Raw genomic sequence first — 22,813 nt, forward strand, 5'->3', positions numbered from 1 at the left:
TTGGACACATCTACTCATTCAAGGGTTTTTCTTTATTTTTACTATTTTCTACATTGTAGAATAATAGTGAAGACATCAAAACTATGAAATAACACATATGGAATCATGTAGTAACCAAAAAAGGGCTAAACAAATCCAAATATATTTTAAACATTAGATTCTTGAAAACAGTCACCCTATCCCTTGATGTCAGCTTTGCACACTCTTAGTCTTCTCTCAACCAGCTTCACCTGGAATGCTTTTCCAACAGTCTTGAAGGAGTTCCCACATATGCTGAGCATTTGTTGGCTGCTTTTCCTTTACTCTGCGTTCCAACTCATCCCAAACCATCTCAATTGGGTTGATGTCGGGTGATTGTGGATGCCAGGTCATCTGATGCAGCGCTCCATCACTCTCCTTCTTGGTCAAATAGCCCTTACACAGTCTGGAGGTGTGTTGGGTCATTGTCCTGTTGAAAGACGATTGATAGTCCCACTAAGCGCAAATCAGATGGGGATGGCGTATCGCTGTAGAATGCTGTGGTAGCCATGCTGGTTAAGTGTGACTTGAATTCTAAATAAATCACAGTGTCACCAGCAAAGCACCATCACACCTCCTCCTCCATGCTTCACAGTGGGAACCACACATGTGGAGATCATCCGTTCACCTACTCTGCATCTCACAAAGACACGGTGGTTGGAACCAAAAATCTCAAATTTGAACTCATCAGACCAAAGGACAGATTTCCACCTGTCTAATGTCCATTGCTCGTGTTTCTTGGCCCAAGCAAGTCTCTTCTTAATATTGGTGTCCTTCAGTCGTTTTTTCCCCAGCAATTCAACCATGAAGGCCTGATTCACACAGTCTCCTCTGAACAGTTGATGTTGAGATGTGTCTGTTATTTGAACTCTGTGAAGCGTTTCTTTGGGCTGTGATCTGAGGTGCAGTTAACTCTAATGAACTTATCCTCTGCAGCAGAGGTAACTCTGGGTCTTCCTTTCCTGTGGCAGTCCTCATGAGAGCCAGTTTCATCATAGCTCTTGATGTTTTTTGCGACTGCACTTTTTTAAAATTGACTGACCTTCATGTCTTAATGTAATGATGGACTGTCATTTCTCTTAGCTTATTTGAGCTGTTCTTGCCATAGTATGGACTTGGTATTTTACCAAATAGGGCTATCTTCTGTATACCACCCCTACCTTGTCACAACACAACTGATTGGCTCAAACGCATTAAGGAAAGAAATTCCACAAATGTACTTTTAACAAAGGTACACCTGTTAATTGAAATGCATTCCAGGTGAATAGCTCATGAGTGTGCAAAGCTGTCATCAAGGCAAAGGGTGGCTACTTTGAAGAATCTAAAATATATTTTGATTTGTTTAACACTTTTTTGGTTACTACATTATTCAATGTGCTGTTTCATAGTTTTGATGTCTTCACTATTATTCTACAACATAGAAAATAGTGAAAATAAAGAAAAACCCTTGAATGAGTAGGTGTGTCCAAACTTTTGACTGGTACTGTATATAAATATTATTTATATTAAAATATTAATTTAATACTCTCTAAAAAAGAAAAGGTTTATGGAGTATCCTTTAGGGGTTCTTCATAATGAAATTGGGGGAACCTGTAACGATGTACACTGAAAGTCGGAAAGCAAGTTCAGGGAGTGAAAACATTTAATAAATAAAAGAACAAAACAAGAAACCGCGCACCAACCTAGAACAGGAACAATGACGACTGGGGAAGAAACCAAAGGGAGTGACATACAGTATAATGGGCAGGTAATCAAGGAGGTGATGGAGTCCAGGTGAATGTCATTATGTGCCTAATGCTGGTGACAGGTGTGCGCCCTAACGAGCAGCCTGGTGGCCTAGAGGCCGGAGAGGAAGCACACGTGACAGAACCCCTGTAACTTCTTCAAAGAACCGCTTTTAATGGATCCTCTAAGAACCTTTTGAAGAACATTCTGTGGTAATATTTTTAGCTACCCCCCCCCCCCCCCTATTATTATTAATAATAATAATATGCATAACAATAATAATATTTTAGTTGTCAGTGTTTGATTTTGTTTGATTCTTTATGATTTTTCTGACAAAGCAGAATTAAAAAATCTAAATATGAGGTAAACTCCCAGCAGAGCCCCAATTATAATGGGTATGTCCTCTGGTGTGCTGATGTTCTCCGTATCCATAGCCAGAATGATTTTGCAGTGCATGGTGATCAAACAGGTTTCCTATTATATCCATCAGAGGTGTAGGGAGTGTGAAGTCTGTCAATCACCCCAAAAATTAATTATACAGATGATGACCTAAACATGCACATGATGGTATTTATACCTTGTTTTTTGAGGTAAATGTGAATGGGGGAAAAAAGTGTTTAATGTTTTTCATACACATACCTTGTCCATAATGTAGAGGCCTATGGGAGGTAAGGATGCAGGATGGTAAATGTGATCTGCATAAAGATACCAATACCAATTGTATGCCTCCTTGTCTGTTTACCTGCAGACACAGACACAAAAGTGAGCAGTTCAGTCATTTGCACCCAATACAGCTACCCTATTCTTATAGCCTACATATTCTTACCTCTTTGTTGATTGAAATCCATTGAATTGTGTCCATTTTCTGGGACAAACCTTACCTTAAATTGAGGACATCTTTAAAGTGCCTGCACCCGCTGTCCTTTCAAATTAAAATCCAAATGTTTCAGCTGGGCAGTTAGGTTCCTGCAAGAACCCTCACCAACTAAGGAGGCTCCTCGATGAACCCCACCTCCTATAGATTTCTTGGAAGAACCTTTCGGGGGCAATTTTCAGTGCCAAGAACACTGAGGTTCTTCAAAGAACTTTGAGGATCTTAGAAGAACCCTTGTTGAACTCTTAATGTTTTGTGTACAGTGGACACCTAAGCCTATTGGCCTATGCATGCAATGCCCTGATACATTTAGTGCTCAAATGTCATGACAGCTGAACTGTGAGGTGGACAATTATTATTTTCGGAAAGTGGCCTAAAATATGTTATAGCTGTTTTTAAGGACACGTAAATGTGGCCCATTTGACCAACATCCCTAGTGTATTGATGGTGCTCGCTGTGCCAGGCCGGATCTGAATTTATATGGACGTCTGTTAAATTTCTCATGTTGTCCGGCGCCAAATTTTCCTAAAGAAAACTCGGAAATAGCATATTGCTTTTATGAAGATTTTAGAACAGAAGCATGAAAATTTGTCACCAAATGGATGGAAACAAGCCTGTAAGAACTCCCCGCTCATACTCATCTGGAGGTTGAGATTTTTTTTATTATCTCTATCTCTGTAATCTATGTAATTATATATGTATTTACAGTTTGTCAGAAGTTTACATACACCTTAGCCAAATACATTTAAACTCAGTTTTTCACAATTCCTGACATTTAATCCTAGTAAAAATTCCGTCTTAGGTCAGTTACGATCACCACTTTATTTTAAGAATGTGAAATGTCAGAATGATAGTACAGAGAATTATTTCATTCAGTTTTTGTTTCTTTCATCACATTCCCAGTGGGTCAGAAGTTTACATACACGACCAAATACCAATTGAGTGTAACAGTATAGTTTCCGTCCCTCTCCTTGCCCCTACCTGGGCTTGAACCAGGGACCCTCTGCACACAGACAACAGCCACCCTTGAAGCATCGTTACCCATCGTTCCAGAAAAGCCACAGCCCTTGCAGAGCAAGGGAAACAACTACTTCAAGGTCTCAGAGGGAGTCACGTCACCAATTGAAACGCTATTAGTGCGCACCCCGCTAACTAGCTAGCCATTTCACATTGATTACAGTAGCATTGCCTTTAAATTGTTTAACTTGGGTCAAATGTTTTGGGTAGCCTTCCATAAGCTTCCCACAATCAGTTGGGTGAATTTTGGCCCATTCCTCCTGACAGAGCTGGTGTAACTGAGTCACGTTTGTTGGCCTCCTTGCTCGCACACATTTTTTCACTTCTGCTCACATATTTCCTACAGGATTGAGGTCAGGGCTTTGTGATGGTCACTCCAATACCTTGACTTTGTTGTCCTTAAGCCATTTTGCCACAACTTTCGAAGTATGCTTGTGGTCATTGTCCATTTGGAAGACCCATTTGCGACCAAGCTTTAACTTCCTGATTGATGTCTTGATGTTGCTTCAATATATCCACATAATTTTCCTTCTCATGATGCCATCTATTTTGTGAAGCACCCCCACAACATGATGCTGCCACCCCAGTGCTTCACGGTTGGGATGGTGTTCTTTGGCTTGCAAGCCTCCCCCTTTTTCTTCCAAACATAACAATGGTCATGATGGCAAAACAGTTCTATTTTTGTTTCATCAGACCAGAGGACATTTCTCCAAAAAGTATGATCTTTGTCCCCATGTGCAGTTGCAAACCGTAGTCTGGCTTTTTTGGGGGCGGTTTTGGAGCAGTGGCTTCTTCCTTGCTGACCAGCCTTTCAGGTTATGTTGATATAGGACTCGTTTTACCTGTTTCCTCCAGCATCTTCACAAGGTCCTTTGCTGTTGTTCTGGGATTGATTTGCACTTTTTGCATCATAGTACGTTCATCTCTAGGAGACAGAACGCATCTCATTCCTGAGCGGTTGGATGGCTGCGTGGTCCCATGGTGTTGGTACTTGAGTACTATTGTTTGTACAGATGAACGTGGTACCTTCGGGCATTTGAAAATGTCTCCCAAAGATGAACTAGACTTGTGGAAGTATACAATTTATTTTCTGAGGTCTTGGCTGATTTATTTGGATTTTCCCATGATGTCAAGCAAAGAGGCACTGAGTTTGTAGGTAGGCCTTGAAATACATCCACCGGTACACCTCCAATTGACTCAAATGATGTCAATTAGCCTGTCAGAAACTTCTAAAGCCATGACATAATTTTCTGGAATTTTCCAAGCTGATAAAAGGCACAGTCAACTTAGTGTATGTACACTTCTGACCCACTGGAATTGTGATACAATGAATTATAAGTGAAATAATCTGTCTGTAAAATGACTTGTCATGCACAATGTAGATGTCCTAACCGACTTGCCAAAACTATAGTTTCTTAACAAGAAATGTGGGGAGTGGTTGAAAAACGAGTTTTAATGGCTCCAACCTAAGTGTATATAAACTTCCGACTTCAACTGTATGTTAAAAATAGGCACCGCAATGGAAATAAAAATTGTGTATATATGTATTTCTTTTACTGACAAAAATCAATCAATCCAAACTGTGCAGCAGCCAATTGAAGAATGGAAAGAGACATCTGTTACAAAACACCAACAAGGTTAATGACATTCAGAGATTGTCAAGCAAAGCCTTTGATACTGGTTAAGCCTACAAGGTAGAGAGGGATGTATTTCTGTTTGTCAAAATTGACAAGCTATTTATTGTGGTGAAAACACAAACCATGCTATTGAAGTGCACGAAGTCAGTATGCTTTGTTTATTGGTTGTGTGGTGCATTGGCACAGACACCTGTTGGTGGAAAATTCAATGCATGTATTTTATATATTTATAAATACAGCATCAAAATGTTGAACATCTGATTACCCCTAGCTAAGCATTGGCTGCAGTTGGCTCTGATCATAGTGTAATGAAACAGGCAGGGAGAGTGAGCTCGCCTGTGGTCGGCGAACCCATTAGCCTTCTGGCCCGTGGCCCTGCGTGACAGCGACTGTGCTACAAAAGCATGCTGAAGTGACAAAGTCGAAGTCCACGTTCATAAACACAGGGTCGCTAGTTATAGTTATTTTTGGTCATAAACATAATTTTGAGTCAATTCTATGAGGGAGGAGGCTATTACATGTACTTTACAGTGCAAGGGGAGGGTATTGTGAGAATATTTTTTATGTTGGGGGGGGGGGTGCATTTTTTTTTACGACACCTTGAGTTAGACCAGCCCCCCCCCCAGTAAATTTCCATCTATCCCTAAAGAAACTTCTTCAGCAGAGAAGATAATGCCATAGAAAATATATATCATTTTCATGAGAAATATCTACTTCGTCGCAATTCATATAAAGCTTTAAACGCACTTATAAAGCCGACACCTTCCACACACAAACAAGTCTAACGCTCTCATAATCAGATTGCTGTATTTCCAATAAGCTGTTAACATATCACACGATTAAATGTTTTCCAAAAACAAACTAGATAGGGATTATCGGGGTCTGTGTAACCACCATTCAGACTGCCATTTCTGGGCAACAGACTTGCACGGGCACTGGTGGCAGACAGGAAGGCACATGACGGTAGGGTAAAAGCTGTAACCTTAGCTCAGTGGGATTGGGACTGGGCTGATGATCTCTCTCTATCCGAACTGTTACCCCTTCTTATACTTTGAGAATATACAATAACCTACCCCCTGTCATTTGGCACAAACGGACGTACAGTGTATCCAACAACTGTATAAGTAAATAAGTACACAGTATTTGAGTTGGCTTGTTAGTAAGCACCCGTTGAAGTATGTTTTTCTGTAAGATCCTAATGCTCCTCAAACGGTTGAATAATCAGTTTGTAACACAAATCTAGATGACTGAATAGTGTAATCAGAATTATTCTACCTGTAGTGGCTGGTGGGACTTTAAATCGGAGACCGGGCTCATAGGAATTAATGGAACAGAATCAATGGAACGGTTTCAAACCAGCCATTACTGTGAGCTGTCCTCCCCTCACCAGCTTCTGTTCTACATTTAAAAAGCATTGCCAACAATACTGAGGTATAAAAACATTGACAATTTAGGACGAATTATTATGAATGATTGACAGTAGGCAGGCACGTGTACAGTCATGTGGTTTTAAAATTGGAGGGGGTCATTCTTCCAATGACCTCACTGCTCCACCAAGTCTTTATTGTAGTTGAGAAGGTCGCAGGTCAGTAACAGGTCCGAGCGGCCACTCTCCATCACCACCCTGTCCAGTTGGAGACTGGTGGCCTCGTGGACCTCCACCAGCTCATCCAAGGGCCAGTCCAGCAGCTGGGCACTGGAGGGCATGGGGGGCAGCCCAGGCTGGTAGTCCTCCAGGGGATTGGGGTACAGAAGCTGTCGGAGGGAGGGCATCCTGACTGCCGTCCTCACCAGGTCCAGGAGCCCGGCCAGGGAGAGCGGGTTCAAGGCGAGGCCCAGGCTCTTCAGGCCCCGGCAGCAGCTGAGCGACGGGAGCATTGCCGCCAACAGGCCGTCGGTGAGGCCACAGCCGCTCAGGGAAAGTTGCATGAGGCAGCTGGACGCCTGGGAGAGGAGGCGACGCACCGAGGGCAAGGCCAACTCATCCAGCCTGTTCTCACTCAGGTCCAGTTGCTGCAGTGAGGAGGCGTGCGGGCTGCAGGATAGATAGGAGAGGTCGGCGGGGGTCAGGCTCAGGTAGGGAAGCTCCAGCACCTCCAGCGGCTGAGGGAAAGAGCTAGGGAACGGGGAACAAGTAGGAGGATGGGGAACAAGTGGGAGAGGGAACAAATACATGAGACACAGTTCAAGCTGTTCATGAGAATATGCACACACAACCTCCTTCTTTACAGACCACATGCTAGAGACAATGGAGAGCTTGTCCTACCTGAGCAGCATGCGGAGGTGTCCAGGCAGCCGGAGGGCAGTGAGGCTGAGGCGGCGCAGCTGACTGAGCTTCCCCAGCCCCTGGGACATGTCCTTCATTGCCCCCTCCTGGCCGGCCATGTCTCTGCGGATGTCCAGGTTGCAATAGTGTAGGCGCAAGGAGCTCAGCATGGGGAACATGGAGAGCTGAGGGAGGAGGAGAGCCAGGCCGGCCACCCCCAGGCAGCTGTAGCGGATGTCCACTCCCAGGAGGACATGACGGGGTAGGAGGTCTAGCAGAGATCCGATGCTGGAGACAGAGAGCTCCTCCACACGGACATACCTGCACTGTAACTTGAGGGGGCCTGCCGTACCCAGGGCTGCGCGCACACGCTCCCAGGAGCGGGCATTCACAAAGAGGTCAGCCCTCACACACACCACCACCTCGCTGTCTACCTCAGAGTCTGCCTCCCCCTTGCCACCTGCCACTGCTGCCACTGCTGCACTCTCCTTTCTCCTCTCCATCTCCATCCTCCTCCTCACCCCCTTCACCTGCTGGTCCTCCCGCAGACACCCCGATGTCTCCTCTTTCTCTTTTCTCACAGACTCCACCAGCAGCCCGCCTCCCTCTCCTTCCTCTAACCCTCCTCCTCTTTCTCGTTTGACCACGTCTCTCTCCCTTTCCATGGCCAGCACTCTCTTCCTTTCCCGTTCCCCCTCTCTCCCGAGGGCCTTCTGAGCTGCAGTCCTGGCCTGTACAACCATGGTGCTGAGGGCCACGGTCAGTGACCAACCACCCATTGGGTCTCCCACTCCTCCCTCCTCACACTGCAGCCCACATAGGTCCAGCACCTGGAGAGCACACCTAGGAATAGAATAGTGATAACATGGACAAAGATTGTCTGGTGCCCATGGATGTCTGCCATCTTTGATGTGAGCTACCTCTATGACATTGGGAGATTGTAGGCTGTGAAGTTGTCGATTGATCTTACTATTAAAAAGTATTTTGTTTCCATTATTCAAAACCTCATTAACATCGCTGGATAATGTTGTTTCAGAGAAGTAAACTAACAAAGATTGATTGTGTGTTACCTTTTGTCCGACAATCCTCTGACCACCGCGAGCAAGAGAGCCTGGACACAGAGTCGATTTGGAGGACTCTGCCCCTGCCTCCGGCCGCCAGCCCGCAGAGTCCGCTCGGGCCATCGCTGCACCAATTCCCCGACAGCCAGCGGGCGGCAGTTGGTGAAGGCAGCCTCCAGAAGCGGTCTGTACAGTTCCCTTGGTACACAACCAAGCCAACCCGGAGAGGAACTGTGATCACTCACAACCTCTTTGGCACAAAGATTCACCAAGGGAAGCACCATCACTCTTGTTTTGAGCTGTTGATAGATTATCCCCAATTGTTTAAAGTAAATAAGCAAAGAATAACGACCGTTAGTAACTTTCCAGAGATAATTAAAAGCGATATGTATATTTTGCAACTTTGCTGACTATCTATTGAGCGGTCTAGTTAACAATTTTATATGCCGGTGAACATTTTCTGGTAGCACTAACGTCAGCTACAGTACTGTAGATATTAAGCAAAGGTCGCGAAGTAGATCGTTTGATAGCTTACACCAACTAAAAATATACTTTATATGTAAAGCCGATATCTAGATAATAAACATCCAGAAAGTATTCAACGATTGGTGGAAATGTCTCGGGTCAAAAAGATAGTGTTGCACATCATGTTAGCATGACATGTCACAGATAGGACCGATGGATTGCCTACTCCGAATCGTTTATTATGGCGTTTACGGTTACTTACTGATGACGTTCTATATGATGACGCTATCGATACGCGCCCCATTTTGATTTTATTTTATTTAGTAGTCATTGTCACCAAAGATGGTAAATGGCTCGCTTTAAAAAATAAAATTTTAATTCAATAGTGTCAGAAATGTATAGCCTAATTATTATAGTATATTTATATTTGTGTATATACTGTTGATAACAGGAAATAGCAAATGCACGAATGTTGGACGGCTATGCCCTATTCAAAACAGCAAACTGGGAACTCGGAAATCCTCGACTTCCGACTTCAGTGCATTCAGGACATACAGAAACTCTCAAATATATATATATAAAAAACGAGCCCCGACTGAGAAAAATATTTTGAACGGTCATCCAACTCGGGAATTCCAAGTCGGAAATTTCGTCCATCTTTCTGGAGCTTCGACTTTTCGACCTGAAGATCACTGACGTTATGATTTGATATAGTTTGTTTCCAGAGTTCCCAGTTGTCTACAGCAGTGGTGTAAAGTACTTAAGTAAAAATACTTTAAAGTACTACTTAAGCTGTTTTTTGGCGTATCTGTATTTTACTTTACTATTTATATTTTTTCAAACTTTTACTTCACTACATTCCTAAAGAAAATAATGTACTTTTTACTCCATACATTTTCACTGACACAAAAAAGTACTTGTCAAATTTTGACAGGAAAAGGGTCCTCAACTGGCAGCTTCATTAAGTAGTACCCCGCAAAACACCAGTCTCAACATTAAAAGTGAAGAGGCGACTCCGAGATGCGGGCCTTCTAGGCAGAGTTGCAAAGAAAAAGCCATATCTGTCCAGTGTCTTGTGTTCTTTTGCCCATCTTAATCTTTTCTTTTTATTGGCCAGTCTGAGATGCTGCATCCAAAATAATACTGTTTTTTACTGCAGTAGTTTTGCAATGTAACTGCAGTTTCAGTGCAGTATAACTGAACTGCAGTACACTGCAGTTTTTCTGCAATTACTGCGTCCAAAATACCACAGTCGACTGCCGTTGCCGTACTTTTACTGCAGTTTCAAAACTGCAATATTTTTGTTTAAGGGTTGTATGTGTGTATTAATGTAGTAATAAGTTAAGTATTTGGTCCTATATGCATTGCACACAATGAATACACACAACAAACATCAAGTTTGTGACTCTACAAATTGGTTGGATGCATTGTTGTGTCATTTTGGAGCCACTTTTAAGAATATTATATGTTTCTAAACACTTCTACATTAAAGTGGATGCTACCATAATTACGGATAATCCTGAATGAATCATGAATAATATTGAGTGAGAAAGTTAGAAAGTTAGACGCCCAAGACATGCTAACATCTCACCATGACAACAGGGGAGGGCTGCATTTTTGGAGGGGTATGATATTTGTGTGTCTCTAACTTTCTCACTCATCATTATTAACGATTCATTCACGATTATCTGTAATCAGAGCTTGTTTTTTTCCTAAATTCCCAATTGTTTTGAACGCACTGATGTGGGGGGTGGAGTTAGAGATTTCTGAGTTCTCACTTGTGCAGACCAGCTGGCTGGAGTGTTTACAGACATATTCAATTTCTCCCTATCCCAGTCTGCAGTCCCCAACTGCTTCAAGATGTCCTCCAATGTTCCTGTACCCAAGAAAGCAAAGGTAACTGAACTAAATGACTAATAGCCCTGCAGCCCTCACTTCTGTCATCATGAAGTGCTTTGAGAGACTAGTTAAAGATCATATTACTTCTACCTTACCTGACACCTTAGACCCACTTCAATTTGCTTACCACCTCAATAGATCCACAGACGATGCAATCGCCATGACACTGCACACTGCCCTTTCCCACCTGGACAAAAGGAATAGCTATGTCTGAATGCTGTTCATTGACTATAGCTCAGCGTTCAACACCATTGTACCCTCCAAGCTCATCATTAAGCTAAGGACCCTGGGACTAAACACCTCCCTCTGCAACTGGATCCTGGACTTCCTGATGGGTACGCTCCCATGTGGTAAGGTTAGGCAACAACACGTCTGCCCCGCTGATCCTCAACACTGGGGCCCCTCGGGTGTGTACTTAGTCCCCTCTCTACTCACTTCACCCACGACTGCGTGGCCAAACACGACTCCAACACTATCATTAAGTTTGCTGATGACACAACAGGGGTTAGCCTGATCACCGACAACAATGAGACAGCCTATAGGGAGGAGGTCAGAGAACTGGCAGTGTGGTGCCAGGACAACAACCTCTCCCTCTTCGTATGCAAGACAAAGGAGCTGATCGTGTACTACAGGAAAAGGCAGGCCGAACAGGCCCCAATTAACATCAACGGGGATGTAGTGGAGCGGGTCGAGAGTTTCAAGTTCCTTCAAGTCCACATCGCCAACGAACTATCATGGTCCAAACACACCAAGACAGTCGTGAAGAGGGCACGACAACACCTTTTTCCTCTCAGGAGACAGAAAAGGTTTGGCATGGGTCCCCAGACCGTAAACATATTTCTACAGCTGCACCATAGAGAGCATCCTGATCGGTTGTATCATCGCCTGTTATGGCAACTTCTCTGCATTTGGCACTACAGGGGGTAATGCGTACGGCCCAGTACATCACTGGGGCCAAGCTTCCTGCCATCCAGGACCTATATAATAGGCGGTGTCAGAGGAAAGACCATAAAATTGTCAGAGACTCCAGTCACCCAAACTGTTTTCTCTGCTATCGGCACGGCAAGCGGTACCAGAGCGCCGAGTCTAGGACCAAAAGGCTCCTTAATAGCTTCTACCCCCAAGCCATAAGACTGCTGAACAATTAATCAAATGGTCACCGGAATATTACATTGATGAGGCCCCAGGGCTTTTGGCACCATTGCTAAGCAGTAGCTGACTAACAGAGACTTCACGCTCTAGACCAGACACTGGGGGCCTAGGCAGAAGAAGCAAGGAGGTAGGCAGAGCCAAGCACGAGCTAGTGAGATCTTGTTGGCGCCTTCTAGCATGTATTTGCATATTTCCGTTAGGGAATGCCTACGCTGTGAAGTGAGTGTGTGCAATAACTCAGTTCGCCCTTGTATTCCAAATAAACACTTATATTCCAAATAAAGTCTACTAAAGTCCACAATGTTTGTAACATATTCTAGTTTAGGGAACAAAAAAACAGTATTGAGGTGAAATGTTTCATTAATGAGAAAATTTGCAGGATGTTGGCCAAAATCCATCTCGCTCCATTTTCTCCCACTGCTAGTCACTGGGTTTCCTCCCATCACCCATTCAGATTTATACATCCGATGAAAAATCTAGCTCATTGATCTGTGATTGTACCCTAACAGGTACTGTTTCTCCCTCCTGAGTCACCGTAGCAACAACAGCCTCATACACTTCCTAAAAATCTTCAGAATTGATCTAAGCATAAATAAGAAATCTGTAATTAATTTAGAAATGTTGGCAGGGCTCCCCCAGATCTTAGTTGCTCAATTTTACATCTAGCTAAGGTGTTTGGTGCAGTATTTCTCAAGTAAAAAAAATTGCATGGAAAATTTGTCAGTCTATCAAGTCAGAAAAGTCCCTGCACACTCAGGACTGATTTCTGAGAACAATATCATGTCTACAACTTCATCTGCAAGCTGTATCATGACACTAGGCGAGACCCAAATGCAGACACAGGAGGTTGGAGTTTAAGATGTTTAATAAATCCAAAGGGAATAGGCAAGATAATGGTTGTGGACAGGTAAAAGGTAATAACCAGATCAGAGTCCAGGAGGTACAGAGTGGCAGGCCAGGGTCAGAGTCAGGGCAGGCAGAATGGTTAGGCAGGCGGGTACAGAGTCCAGAACAGGCAACGGTCAAAACCGGGAGGACTAGAAAAAGGAGAAAAGGCAAAACAAGAAAATGGGAAAAACCACTAGTAGGCTTGGACATACAAGACAAACTGGTACAGAGAGACAGGAAACACAGGGATAAATACACTGGGAAAAACAAGCGACACGTGGAGGGGCTGGAAACAATAACAAGGACAGGTGAAACTGATCAGGGTGTGACAAGCTGTCAAACTATTGTGAATAAAGCAAACGCTAAACACTTTATCCATGCACAAAATCACTTGCTAGCTAGCTAAAGTATCATACTTATTTGTCAATTAAGCTAGAAAGTAGTAGCTAGCAGGCACATTGAGCAGCCAGGCTACATTCAGCATATCAAGTCATTGGCGAGTGGCGATGTGTGTGCTGTGCTTTGGCGCCGTCTTGTATTTTTACAAGTTTCTCACTATATCTATTACCAGAGTGTGTGTCTGTCTGGTAGTGTTTCATAGCGAATCGTGTTACAAAACTGGTCCAGAGGGACACAAGATGCTCACAAATGGATTTTGGAATATTGACAAGTTGCATTTGGGATACACGTGCGCTCTGAATGTCTAAATTCACATTTTTTCCACAGAAAGTGACAGATTCAAGTGATCCCTATCAAACACATCAGCAAGTGGCCACTCTATAAATAAGGGCTTAGGGCTAACTGTTACTTCAACCTAACATTGGCGAGCGTTGTCTTATGTAAACAAGTCTGAGGCGCTGCGTAATGGGTATGTCTGTATCACTATCGGGAGGTTCTGGCTGCTGTGATTGGATAGAGCACGTGCAGCCGATAGAGTGCAATCAGCACAGCCGCTTTTCTCGTGTTAGTGGGCATGATCATAACCCAAACCCATTCTCGTGTTAGTGGGCATGGTCATAACCCAAACCCAACCCTGATTAAATCGTGATGAACTCACTTACAAAACTCTGTTTTGGACAAGACTGACTTCATGACCAAAATTATCCTATTTATACTTTGCAAACAATTGTGACATTAGAATGTATGTTTCTGACTCATATCGATGCCACATAGACCGTTTAAACCCAGAGCAGTTGGTTCTAAGGGGCAGTTGACATTTAAAAATAAAAGTTTCGATCACATAACATTTCAAAGTATGTATTAAGGTGTCTGTAATGGAATAAACGTGGCAAAAACAAGTGTAGACATTAATAAATCCATGCTTATAGCTTTGGAACCAACCAACAGCAGCTCACTTTAAAGTTTTCTTTACTGACCATAATGTTCACTTTGTCTGACCGCTTGCATGATGACGAGTTTCTCACACGACTGGCCTATCTGGGTGATGTTTCTTGCCTGAATGATCTGAATCTAGGATTACAGGGACTCTCCGCAACTATATTCAAAATGCGGGACAAAATTGAGGCTGTGACTAAGAAGTTTGAGCTCTTCTCTGTCTGCCTTAACAAGGACAACACACGGACAATGTCAAATGTGGTATAGTGAAGCACCTGAGTGAGTTGGGCGCCCATCTGAAACGGATGACACAAACGACTGTATTCGTTATCCCTTTCATGCCCTGCCTCCAGTCCATTTACCAATATCTGAACAAGAGAGCCTCGTCGAAATTGCAACTAGCGGTTCTGTGAAAATATAATTTAATCAGAAGCCACTGCCAAATTTCTGGATTGGGCTGCGCCCAGAATATGCTGCTTTGGCAAATCGCACTGTTATTAAGACACTGATGCCATTTGCAACCTATGTGAGAGTGGATTCTCGGCATTCACTAGCATGAAAACTAAATACAGGCACAGACTGTGTGTGGAAGATGATTTTTAGACTGAGACTCTCTCCAATACAAACATTGCAGAGTTATGTGCATCCTTTCAAGCACACCCTTCTCATGAACCAGTGGTGAGTTATTCACAATTTTCGATGAACAAATAAGGTTATATATTTAAGATGGCTAAATAAAGAGCCAAATTATTAATCATTATTATATTATTATTTGTGCCCCGGTCATATAAGAGATCTTTGTCACTTCCCACGAGCCAGGTTGTGACAAACTCACACCCATTCTTATGTTTAATAAATGTATCGTATAGCGTATGTGTGTGGCAGGCTTACAATGATGGCTAAAAACAACATTTGAGCGTGCGCTGACCCTGGTGCTAGAGTGGGTACGCAGCTGGAGGTTGAATGTTTGAAGGGGTACGGAACTATAACAAGTTTGGGAACCACTGATTTAGTAGGTTTCTGGGCTCCCGAATGGCGCAGTGGTCTCAGTGCTAGATAGAGGCTTCACTACAGACCCTGGTTAGATTCCAGACTGTATCACTACCGGCCGTGATTGGGAGTCCCTTGGGGCGGCGCACAATAGGCCCAGTGTCATCCGGGTATGGCCGGGGTAGGTGGTCATTGTAAATAAGGATTTCTTGACATGCCTAGTTAGATAAAGGTTAAATCTATATTTTTAAATGAATTATTTATACGCACCGTACCACAAGATGGCAGTATAAATAGGCCATACGGCTTTCTTATTTGGCAAAAGAGCAGATAGAAGATATACCATTGTACTTCATTTATCGACCACTGGTCCAGTTTAGTCCTCATAAACACTGTGTCTGGGGTAAACAACCGGGATGTCCTTTTGTGCAAGCACAGGGATAGCAAGCCCAGTGCAGACTTTGATAAAAATCTAATCAAAAGTTATTTGACACATACGGCGAATACAACAGGTAGACCTTACAGTGAATTGCTTAATTACAAGCCCTTAACCAACAATGCAGGTTTAAGGAAAAAATATTTGAAATATAACAAATAATTAACGAGCAACAGTAAAATAACAGAAGCGATGACAAAATAAGTGTAAATTATTTTTTTAAACAACGCGAAAAAAAAAAACGAACGAAATAGCACAGTTGGTTAGGACCACATAAAACGGCAGCCATCCCCCATGGGCGACATTATATCTATAAGGGTGGAAAATGAATAAATGTCTCTTGTGGTTTTAATGGAAGTGTTATTCATTTACTAATATTATAGTGTTATAAAATGTCTGTCATTATATTCATGTACAATATTAAATATTATATTAATATTATGTGTGAAGCCGTTATTAAATATTATATTAATATTATGTGTGAATTAGTTTTCTAATAATAATATGTATTATTATTGTTATTATTATTATTATTGTAATTAGTCATTACTATTTGTTATTTCCCAAGATTAATTTAGCAATAAGTAAAATGTGTCATTACCATGTCATGGCATACTTTTCATATTATATATTATACTACACAGATAGACCTTCCACACTTAAAGGGGCCTTTTATAGGGCCTAGTTGCCTTGCCTGGTCCCAGATTTGTTTGTGTTCTTTCCAGCTCCATTGCTGTCATTCATAGCCTATTAGGACAAAAGTAAAACAAACGATTGTTGCTCCGTCTGCCATTGTACCTTGTGGGTAAATCCTTTCAATTGTCTACTTCTGGGAGGCTGAAAAACTAAAAGGACAGGTTTGCAAGATTTTTTTCAGTGTATTTTCATTTGTCCTATCCCACTACCCTACAACAGTCGGCATAGACCTGTAAAGCTAGTCAGGCAGACGTGACACGAGCTGGTGTCAGCCAGACTACTTTAGAGCTACTAAAAGGGCCTAATAGTTTTTAAAGGCATTTGTATGTGGGTGTTGTCGTGTAATATAATTAGACTATAATTGTTATAGTCAACTGCAGATTAGAGTGATTAGAGGACACTGAGGGACAATTTGAAATGGCTGCCATTGGGAGGTTATGTAAGTGACCTGTGTGTAGCTGGTGTGGAAGAGTCAGGCGCAGGACAGCAGATATGAGTAAGGAACATACTTTACTCAAGAATTCAAATATATACAACACAATAAACTAGCACACAATAACGGACCGTATACATACAAACAATCACTCACAAAACACCATGGAGGAACAGAGGGTTAAATAATGAACAAGTAATTGGGGGATTGAAACCAGGTGTGTAAAACAAATGGAAAATTAAAAGTGGATCGGCGATGGCTAGAAGGCTGGTGACATCGACCTCTGAACTCCTCCCGAACAAGGAGAGGGGCCGACTTCGGCGGAAGTCGTGACAGGTTACCACTGTTGTTTGCCATGTTTAGACTTTAAACCTTTGCGTTATGCCCTATATTTCAACTGTATAATAGGATTACATTAGAACTAAATAGAACAGATACACATTCATTGTGATGACTTTGCACCAAACAAGCAACAAAATACCAACGTCTGTTTATAGCCTACACTTGCTCATGTGGATTTGTGTAACCTTTCTTCAGAATACCACGTATTAGTTTGCAATATGTCGGAGTTGGAAATCATTTTGTTTGGTGAACAGTCGACTGGCAATATCTCAGCTGGCAACATCATCCTGGGGAAACAAATATTTAATGCCACAACAAACACAGAGAGCCACAAGCAGAGGAAGGGGGTTGTCATTTGCAGACTTGTCACAGTGGTGGACACTCCCGGCTGGGACCCCCTCTCTACTGAAGATGCTACTCTTACTACTAGTAATAGTATCCTGAATGTAGCATGTCGCAGTGTTGGCTGGAACAGCCCTAAGGCTGGTTCCCTTGCCCTCCTGCTGGTTGTACAAGTGTGTCTGGACCCAGAGTGGAACCAGTGTGCCTCCAGGCGATTAGAGAGGCTGTTTAGTGAGAGGATCTGGAGACAGACCATTCTGCTGTTCACCCGTGCTGACCTGTTGAGTTGTCAGAGGAGCATCGAGGACTACCTTCAGGGGGCAGGAGAGGCATTCCAGGGGCTCCTGGAGAAGTGTGAGAACAGATACCATGACTTCAACAACAAGTTGGTGGAAGAGGACAGCACACAGGTTGCTGAGCTCCTGCAGAAGATCGAAAATATGATGGCCCAGAATAATGGAGACATCTTCAACGTCAGAGTGGCATGAGACATTAGGGTACTGTTGTGGAAATACTTACACAGGGACACTCAGCCAATCTTAAATGAATCATTGTTAATTATCAGCGTGCTGGAGAGGTTCCAACAAACTTGATGCACCATAGTGAACGTCTGTCAGGAGCTCTAACGGGGCAGTCCTGTTTAGTTCCCTTATATACTGGTTACAGACTGCCCCCCCCCCCCCCTATATCTATATCCAATGGGAAAAATGAATTGTGAAAAAATGACTGTAACCATTTCCGTGTTTGACCACCAAGTTTTATGGGTATTATGACATTCGCATTAATGTTCCCGAAGAGTCGGTCAGCTGGTGTACGCTAGAACTTTTTAACAGGTTTCAACTGTAGCTAATTACATTAAGTTGTAAACTGTTAAGAGCGTTTTAAATTTTTTAAATGTTTATTTAACTAGGCAAGTCAGTTAAGAACAAATTCTTATTTACAATGACGGCCTACCCCGGCTAAACCCGGACGATGCTGGGCCAATTGTGTACCGTTCTATGGGACTCCCAATCACGGCCGGATGTGATGCAGCCTATATTTTGTATTCGCTAAAAGTTAGACTTCTGGAATACTAAGATACTTTTGTATATATAGTGTATGTGGATACCCCTTCAAATTTGTGGATTCAGCTTTTTTAGCCACACCCGTTGCTGACAGGTGTATAAAATCGAGCACACAGCCATGCATTCTCCATAGACAAACATTGGCAGTAGAATGGCCTTACTGAAGAGCTCAGTGACTTTCAATATGGCACCGTCATAGGATGCCACCTTTACAACAAGACAGTTCATAAATGTTTTGCCCTACTAGAGCTGCCCTGGTCAACAGTAAGTGCTGTTATTGTGACGTGGAAACATCTAGGAGCAACAACAGCTCAGCCGCGAAGTGGTAGGCCACACAAGCTCACAGAACGGGACCGCCGATTGCTGAAGCGCCTGTCCTCAGTTGCAACACTCACTACCGAGTTCCAAACTGCCTCTGGGAGCAATGTCAGCACAAGAACTGTTCATCGGGAGCTTCATGAAATGGGTTTCCTTGTCCGAGCAGCTGCACACAAGCCTAAGATCACCATGCACAATGCCAAGCGTCGGCTGGAGTGGTGTAACGTTCTGGGGCAGTGGAAACGCGTTCTCTGGAGTGATGAATCACGCTTCACCATCTGGCAGTCCAATGGACAAATCTGAATTTGCCGGCTGCCAGGACAACACTACCTGCCCCAATATATAGTGCCAACTGTAACGTTTGGTGGAGGAAGAATAATGGTCTGGAGCTGTTTTTCATGGTTTGGGCTAGACTCCTTAGTTCCAGTAAAGGGACATTTTACAATTCTGTGCTTCCAACTTTGTGACAACAGTTTGGGGAAGGCCCTTCCCAGTTTCAGCATGACAATGCCCCCGTGCACAAAGAGACTGGCCTGCACAGAGCCCTGACCTCAAACCCATCGAACACCTTTGGGATGAATTGGAAAGCTGATTGCAAGCCAGACCTAATCGCTCAACATCAATGCCCGACCTCACTAATGCTCTTGTGGCTGAATGGAAGCAAGTCCCGGCAGCAATGTTCCAACATCTAGTGGAAAGCCTTCCCAGAAGAGTGGAAGCTGTTTAAGCATCAAAGGGGGGACCAATTCCATATTAATGCTCATGATTTTTGAATGAGATGTTCCACATACGTTTGGTCATGTAGGTTATTTGTTGTATGCATAATTCTGACAGTGCTTTGATATGTGCGTTTAGTGATAATGTTTACATCCCTCACTCGGCAGCACATGGTAATAAAGTCGGGCACAGACCCTACAGACAGTCCCACAGTGTGCCTGGAGTCAGATTCAGGGAATATTCTAGTGAGAACCCATGGAACCATCACCGTAGCTGTTCACAAGATGGCGTCATGAGGTCACCTAATGAAGATAGACGAGTCTATCGAAACACAGCATTGTACAGCCTCAAATTTTGTGAGAAGAAATCTTTAGCGGACTATCCAACTATTGTGACTCATTTACAGAGTCACAATAAAACAGTGGTGAGATATGGAGGTATGTGACCACTTTACATAATATGATGACATGTAGGCCTAAATCTATTTTACCTTGTTCATTTAAAGAGACAATCTGGGATTGGTACTACCAATTTGTGGACTGTAAAATCATTGATATATACTGTAGACATAGATTTTTGAACAATGTAACTTTATAAATGCTACATTAAATTAAGTCTTTCAACATGGCGGCTCTGTGGAAGTTGCCATGTATCTTCATCTGTGAGAACAACAAGTTCGACATGGGGACGTCTGTAGAGAAGAGACTATATTCCTGGCCTCAATTTAGGACACACACAGTCATTGAGTGTACAGGATAAAAATATAAATTACAGAGTTAACAGTAATAAAGTTTATTGAACGACCATTCAAAGTTGAAAGCATTACCAAAGTCTAACGCTGACAAAAATCAACTTCAGCTATCCAAACTGCCAATGTTTGTCTAAAGTTAAATCTAGACTTGGTTTCCTCTATCGTAATCGCTCCTCTTTCACCCCAGCTGCCAAACTAACCCTGATTCAGTTGACTATCCTACCCATGCTAGATTACGGAGAAGTAATTTATAGATTGGCAGGTAAGGGTGCTCTCGAGCGGCTAGATGTTCTTTACCATTCGGCCATCAGATTTGCCACCAATGCTCCTTGTAGGACACATCACTGCACTCTATACTCCTCTGTAAACTGGTCATCTCTGTATACCTGTCGCAAGACCCACTGGTTGATGCTTATTTATAAAACCCTCTTAGGCCTCACTCCCCCCTATCTGAGATATCTACTGCAGCCCTCATCCTCCACATACAAATCCTGTTCTGCCAGTCACATTCTGTTAAATGTCCCCAAAGCACACACATCCCTGGGTCGCTCTTCTTTTCTTTCAGTTTGCTGCAGCAAGAGACTGGAACGAGCTGCAACAAACACTCAAACTTGACAGTTTTATCTCAATCTATTCATTCAAAGACTCAATCATGGACACTTACTGACAGCTGTGGCTGCTTTGTGTGATGTATTGTTGTCTCTACCTTCTTGCTCTTTGTGCTGTTGTCTGTGCCCAACAACGTTTGTACCCTGTTTTGTGCCGCTGCCATGTTGTTGTTATGTTGTGTTGCTACCGTGCTGTGTTGTCATGTGTTGCTGCCATGCTATGTTGTCGTCTTAGGTATCTCTTTATGTAGTGCTGTCTCTCTTGTCGTGATGTGTGTTTTGTCCTATATTTTCATTCATTTATATTTTTTTTATCCCAGCCAGCAATCCCCGCAGGAGGGCTTTTGCCTTTTGCTCGGCCTTCATTGTAAATAAGAATTTGTTCTTAACTGATTTTCCTAGCTAAATGAAATAAAAAAAGAAATATATAAAACACCAGTTATAAGCACTAGTTATGAGTTATGACTAGTTCATTCTGAGATTCGTGGTGACGGAGGGAGCGGGAAAATGCACTCACCAAGTCTCCGCCAACTTTACTGCTTCAGTCAAATCACGTCAAACTGTACGACAATCTTTCAGTCGTTCAGATCATACAGGCGCTTCAGTTTTCACAGTGCTTCCATCAGTATTGTCTCCTCACGGAGCGAGGGAGTCGGACAATGAGGAAGAGAAGGAGAGGAAGAGAGCAGGACAGACAAATAGACTACCATTACTTGCAGTCTGGTGTCTGTTAAGTTTATCAAGTCAAAGTGCAACAATAGCATGTCGGTCAGAAAAACGTAATAAACACAAACAGTCATAAAGTGGGTTGCACCACTGCCTGGTATGGCAACTGCCTGTCCTCTGACCGCAAGGCGCTACAGAGGGTAGTGCGTACGGCCCAGTATATCACTGGCGCCAAGCTCCCTGCCATCCAGGACCTCTATACCAGGTGGTGTCAGAGGAAGCCCCTAAAAATTGTAAAAGACTCCAGCCACCCTGGTCATAGACTGTCCTCTCTGCTACCGCACGGAAAGCAGTACCGGAGCGCCAAGTCTAGGTCCAAGAGGCTTCTAAACAGCTTCCACCTCCAAGCCACAAGACTCCTGAACATCTAATCAAATGGATACCCAGACTATCTGCATTGCCTATGTATATGTATAGTCATTTTAGTAACTCTACCTACATGTATATATTACCTCGACACCGGTGCCTCGCACATTGACTTTACCGGTACCCCCTACATATAGCCCCGCCATTGTTATTTTACGGTTGCTATTTGTTATTCTTATCTCCTACTTTCTAAAGGTATTTTCTTAAAACTGCAATGTCAGTTAAGGGCTTGTAAGTAAGCATTTCCCTGTAAGATTGAATACCTGTTGTATTCAGCGCATGTGACAAATAACATTTGATTCGACAGTACAGAGTAGTACTTGGTTTAACCCAGAGCCCCCACACACTCCCCAAGCCAGGGGTGGCCAACCCTGGTCCTGGAGAGATATAGGGTGTGCAAGCTTTGTAAATGACATACAGTGTATCAACATGAACACACCTGATACAGCTAAGTAAAGTATTGATGAGGATGAGAGGTTGATATGTTGAATCAGGTGTGTTAGTGTTGGGCTGGAACAAAACCCTGCCCAATGCAATTAACTTCCCATTCACAGACAGATCCGTCAGTATCAGGAGAATACCAACTCTGACATAAAACAACATATTATATGCAATACAGTACATATTGTGAATAAATACCAGTGACATCACAGGCTCAGAAGTGATGAACTGGTTTACAATGCTGCT

At 43.1% G+C, this 22,813-nt stretch overlaps 2 protein-coding genes across 2 annotated transcripts; one reads left to right on the plus strand and one right to left on the minus strand.

Moving 5' to 3' along the window:
• Positions 1-5,343: 5,343 nt before the first annotated feature.
• LOC139367222 (leucine-rich repeat-containing protein 14) lies at positions 5,344-9,288 on the minus strand. The gene is made up of 3 exons (XM_071105438.1): positions 8,608-9,288; positions 7,538-8,380; positions 5,344-7,387 (listed from the first exon to the last, which is right to left on the minus strand). Exons 1-3 carry the CDS (start codon positions 8,880-8,882, stop codon positions 6,814-6,816), a joined length of 1,692 nt encoding a protein of 563 aa, XP_070961539.1. The 5' UTR covers positions 8,883-9,288; the 3' UTR covers positions 5,344-6,813.
• An 8,164-nt stretch (positions 9,289-17,452) lies between these two features.
• LOC139366836 (GTPase IMAP family member 9-like) lies at positions 17,453-18,064 on the plus strand. The gene has a single exon (XM_071104530.1). It carries the CDS (start codon positions 17,453-17,455, stop codon positions 18,062-18,064), a length of 612 nt encoding a protein of 203 aa, XP_070960631.1.
• The last annotated feature ends 4,749 nt before the right edge of the window (positions 18,065-22,813 follow it).

This window comes from Oncorhynchus clarkii, chromosome 15, assembly GCF_045791955.1.
Source record: "Oncorhynchus clarkii lewisi isolate Uvic-CL-2024 chromosome 15, UVic_Ocla_1.0, whole genome shotgun sequence".
Lineage (NCBI taxonomy): Eukaryota > Metazoa > Chordata > Actinopteri > Salmoniformes > Salmonidae > Oncorhynchus > Oncorhynchus clarkii.

Coding starts and splice junctions, on each gene's coding strand:
- LOC139366836 (XM_071104530.1), top strand. CDS start 17,453: ATGTCGGAGTTGGAAATCATTTTGTTTGGTGAACAGTCGACTGGCAAT.
- LOC139367222 (XM_071105438.1), bottom strand. CDS start 8,882: ATGGTGCTTCCCTTGGTGAATCTTTGTGCCAAAGAGGTTGTGAGTGAT. Junction 8,381..8,607: donor AGAGGATTGTCGGACAAAAG/GTAACACACAAT, acceptor TTCTATTCCTAG/GTGTGCTCTCCAGGTGCTGG. Junction 7,388..7,537: donor CACCTCCGCATGCTGCTCAG/GTAGGACAAGCT, acceptor CCCGTTCCCTAG/CTCTTTCCCTCAGCCGCTGG.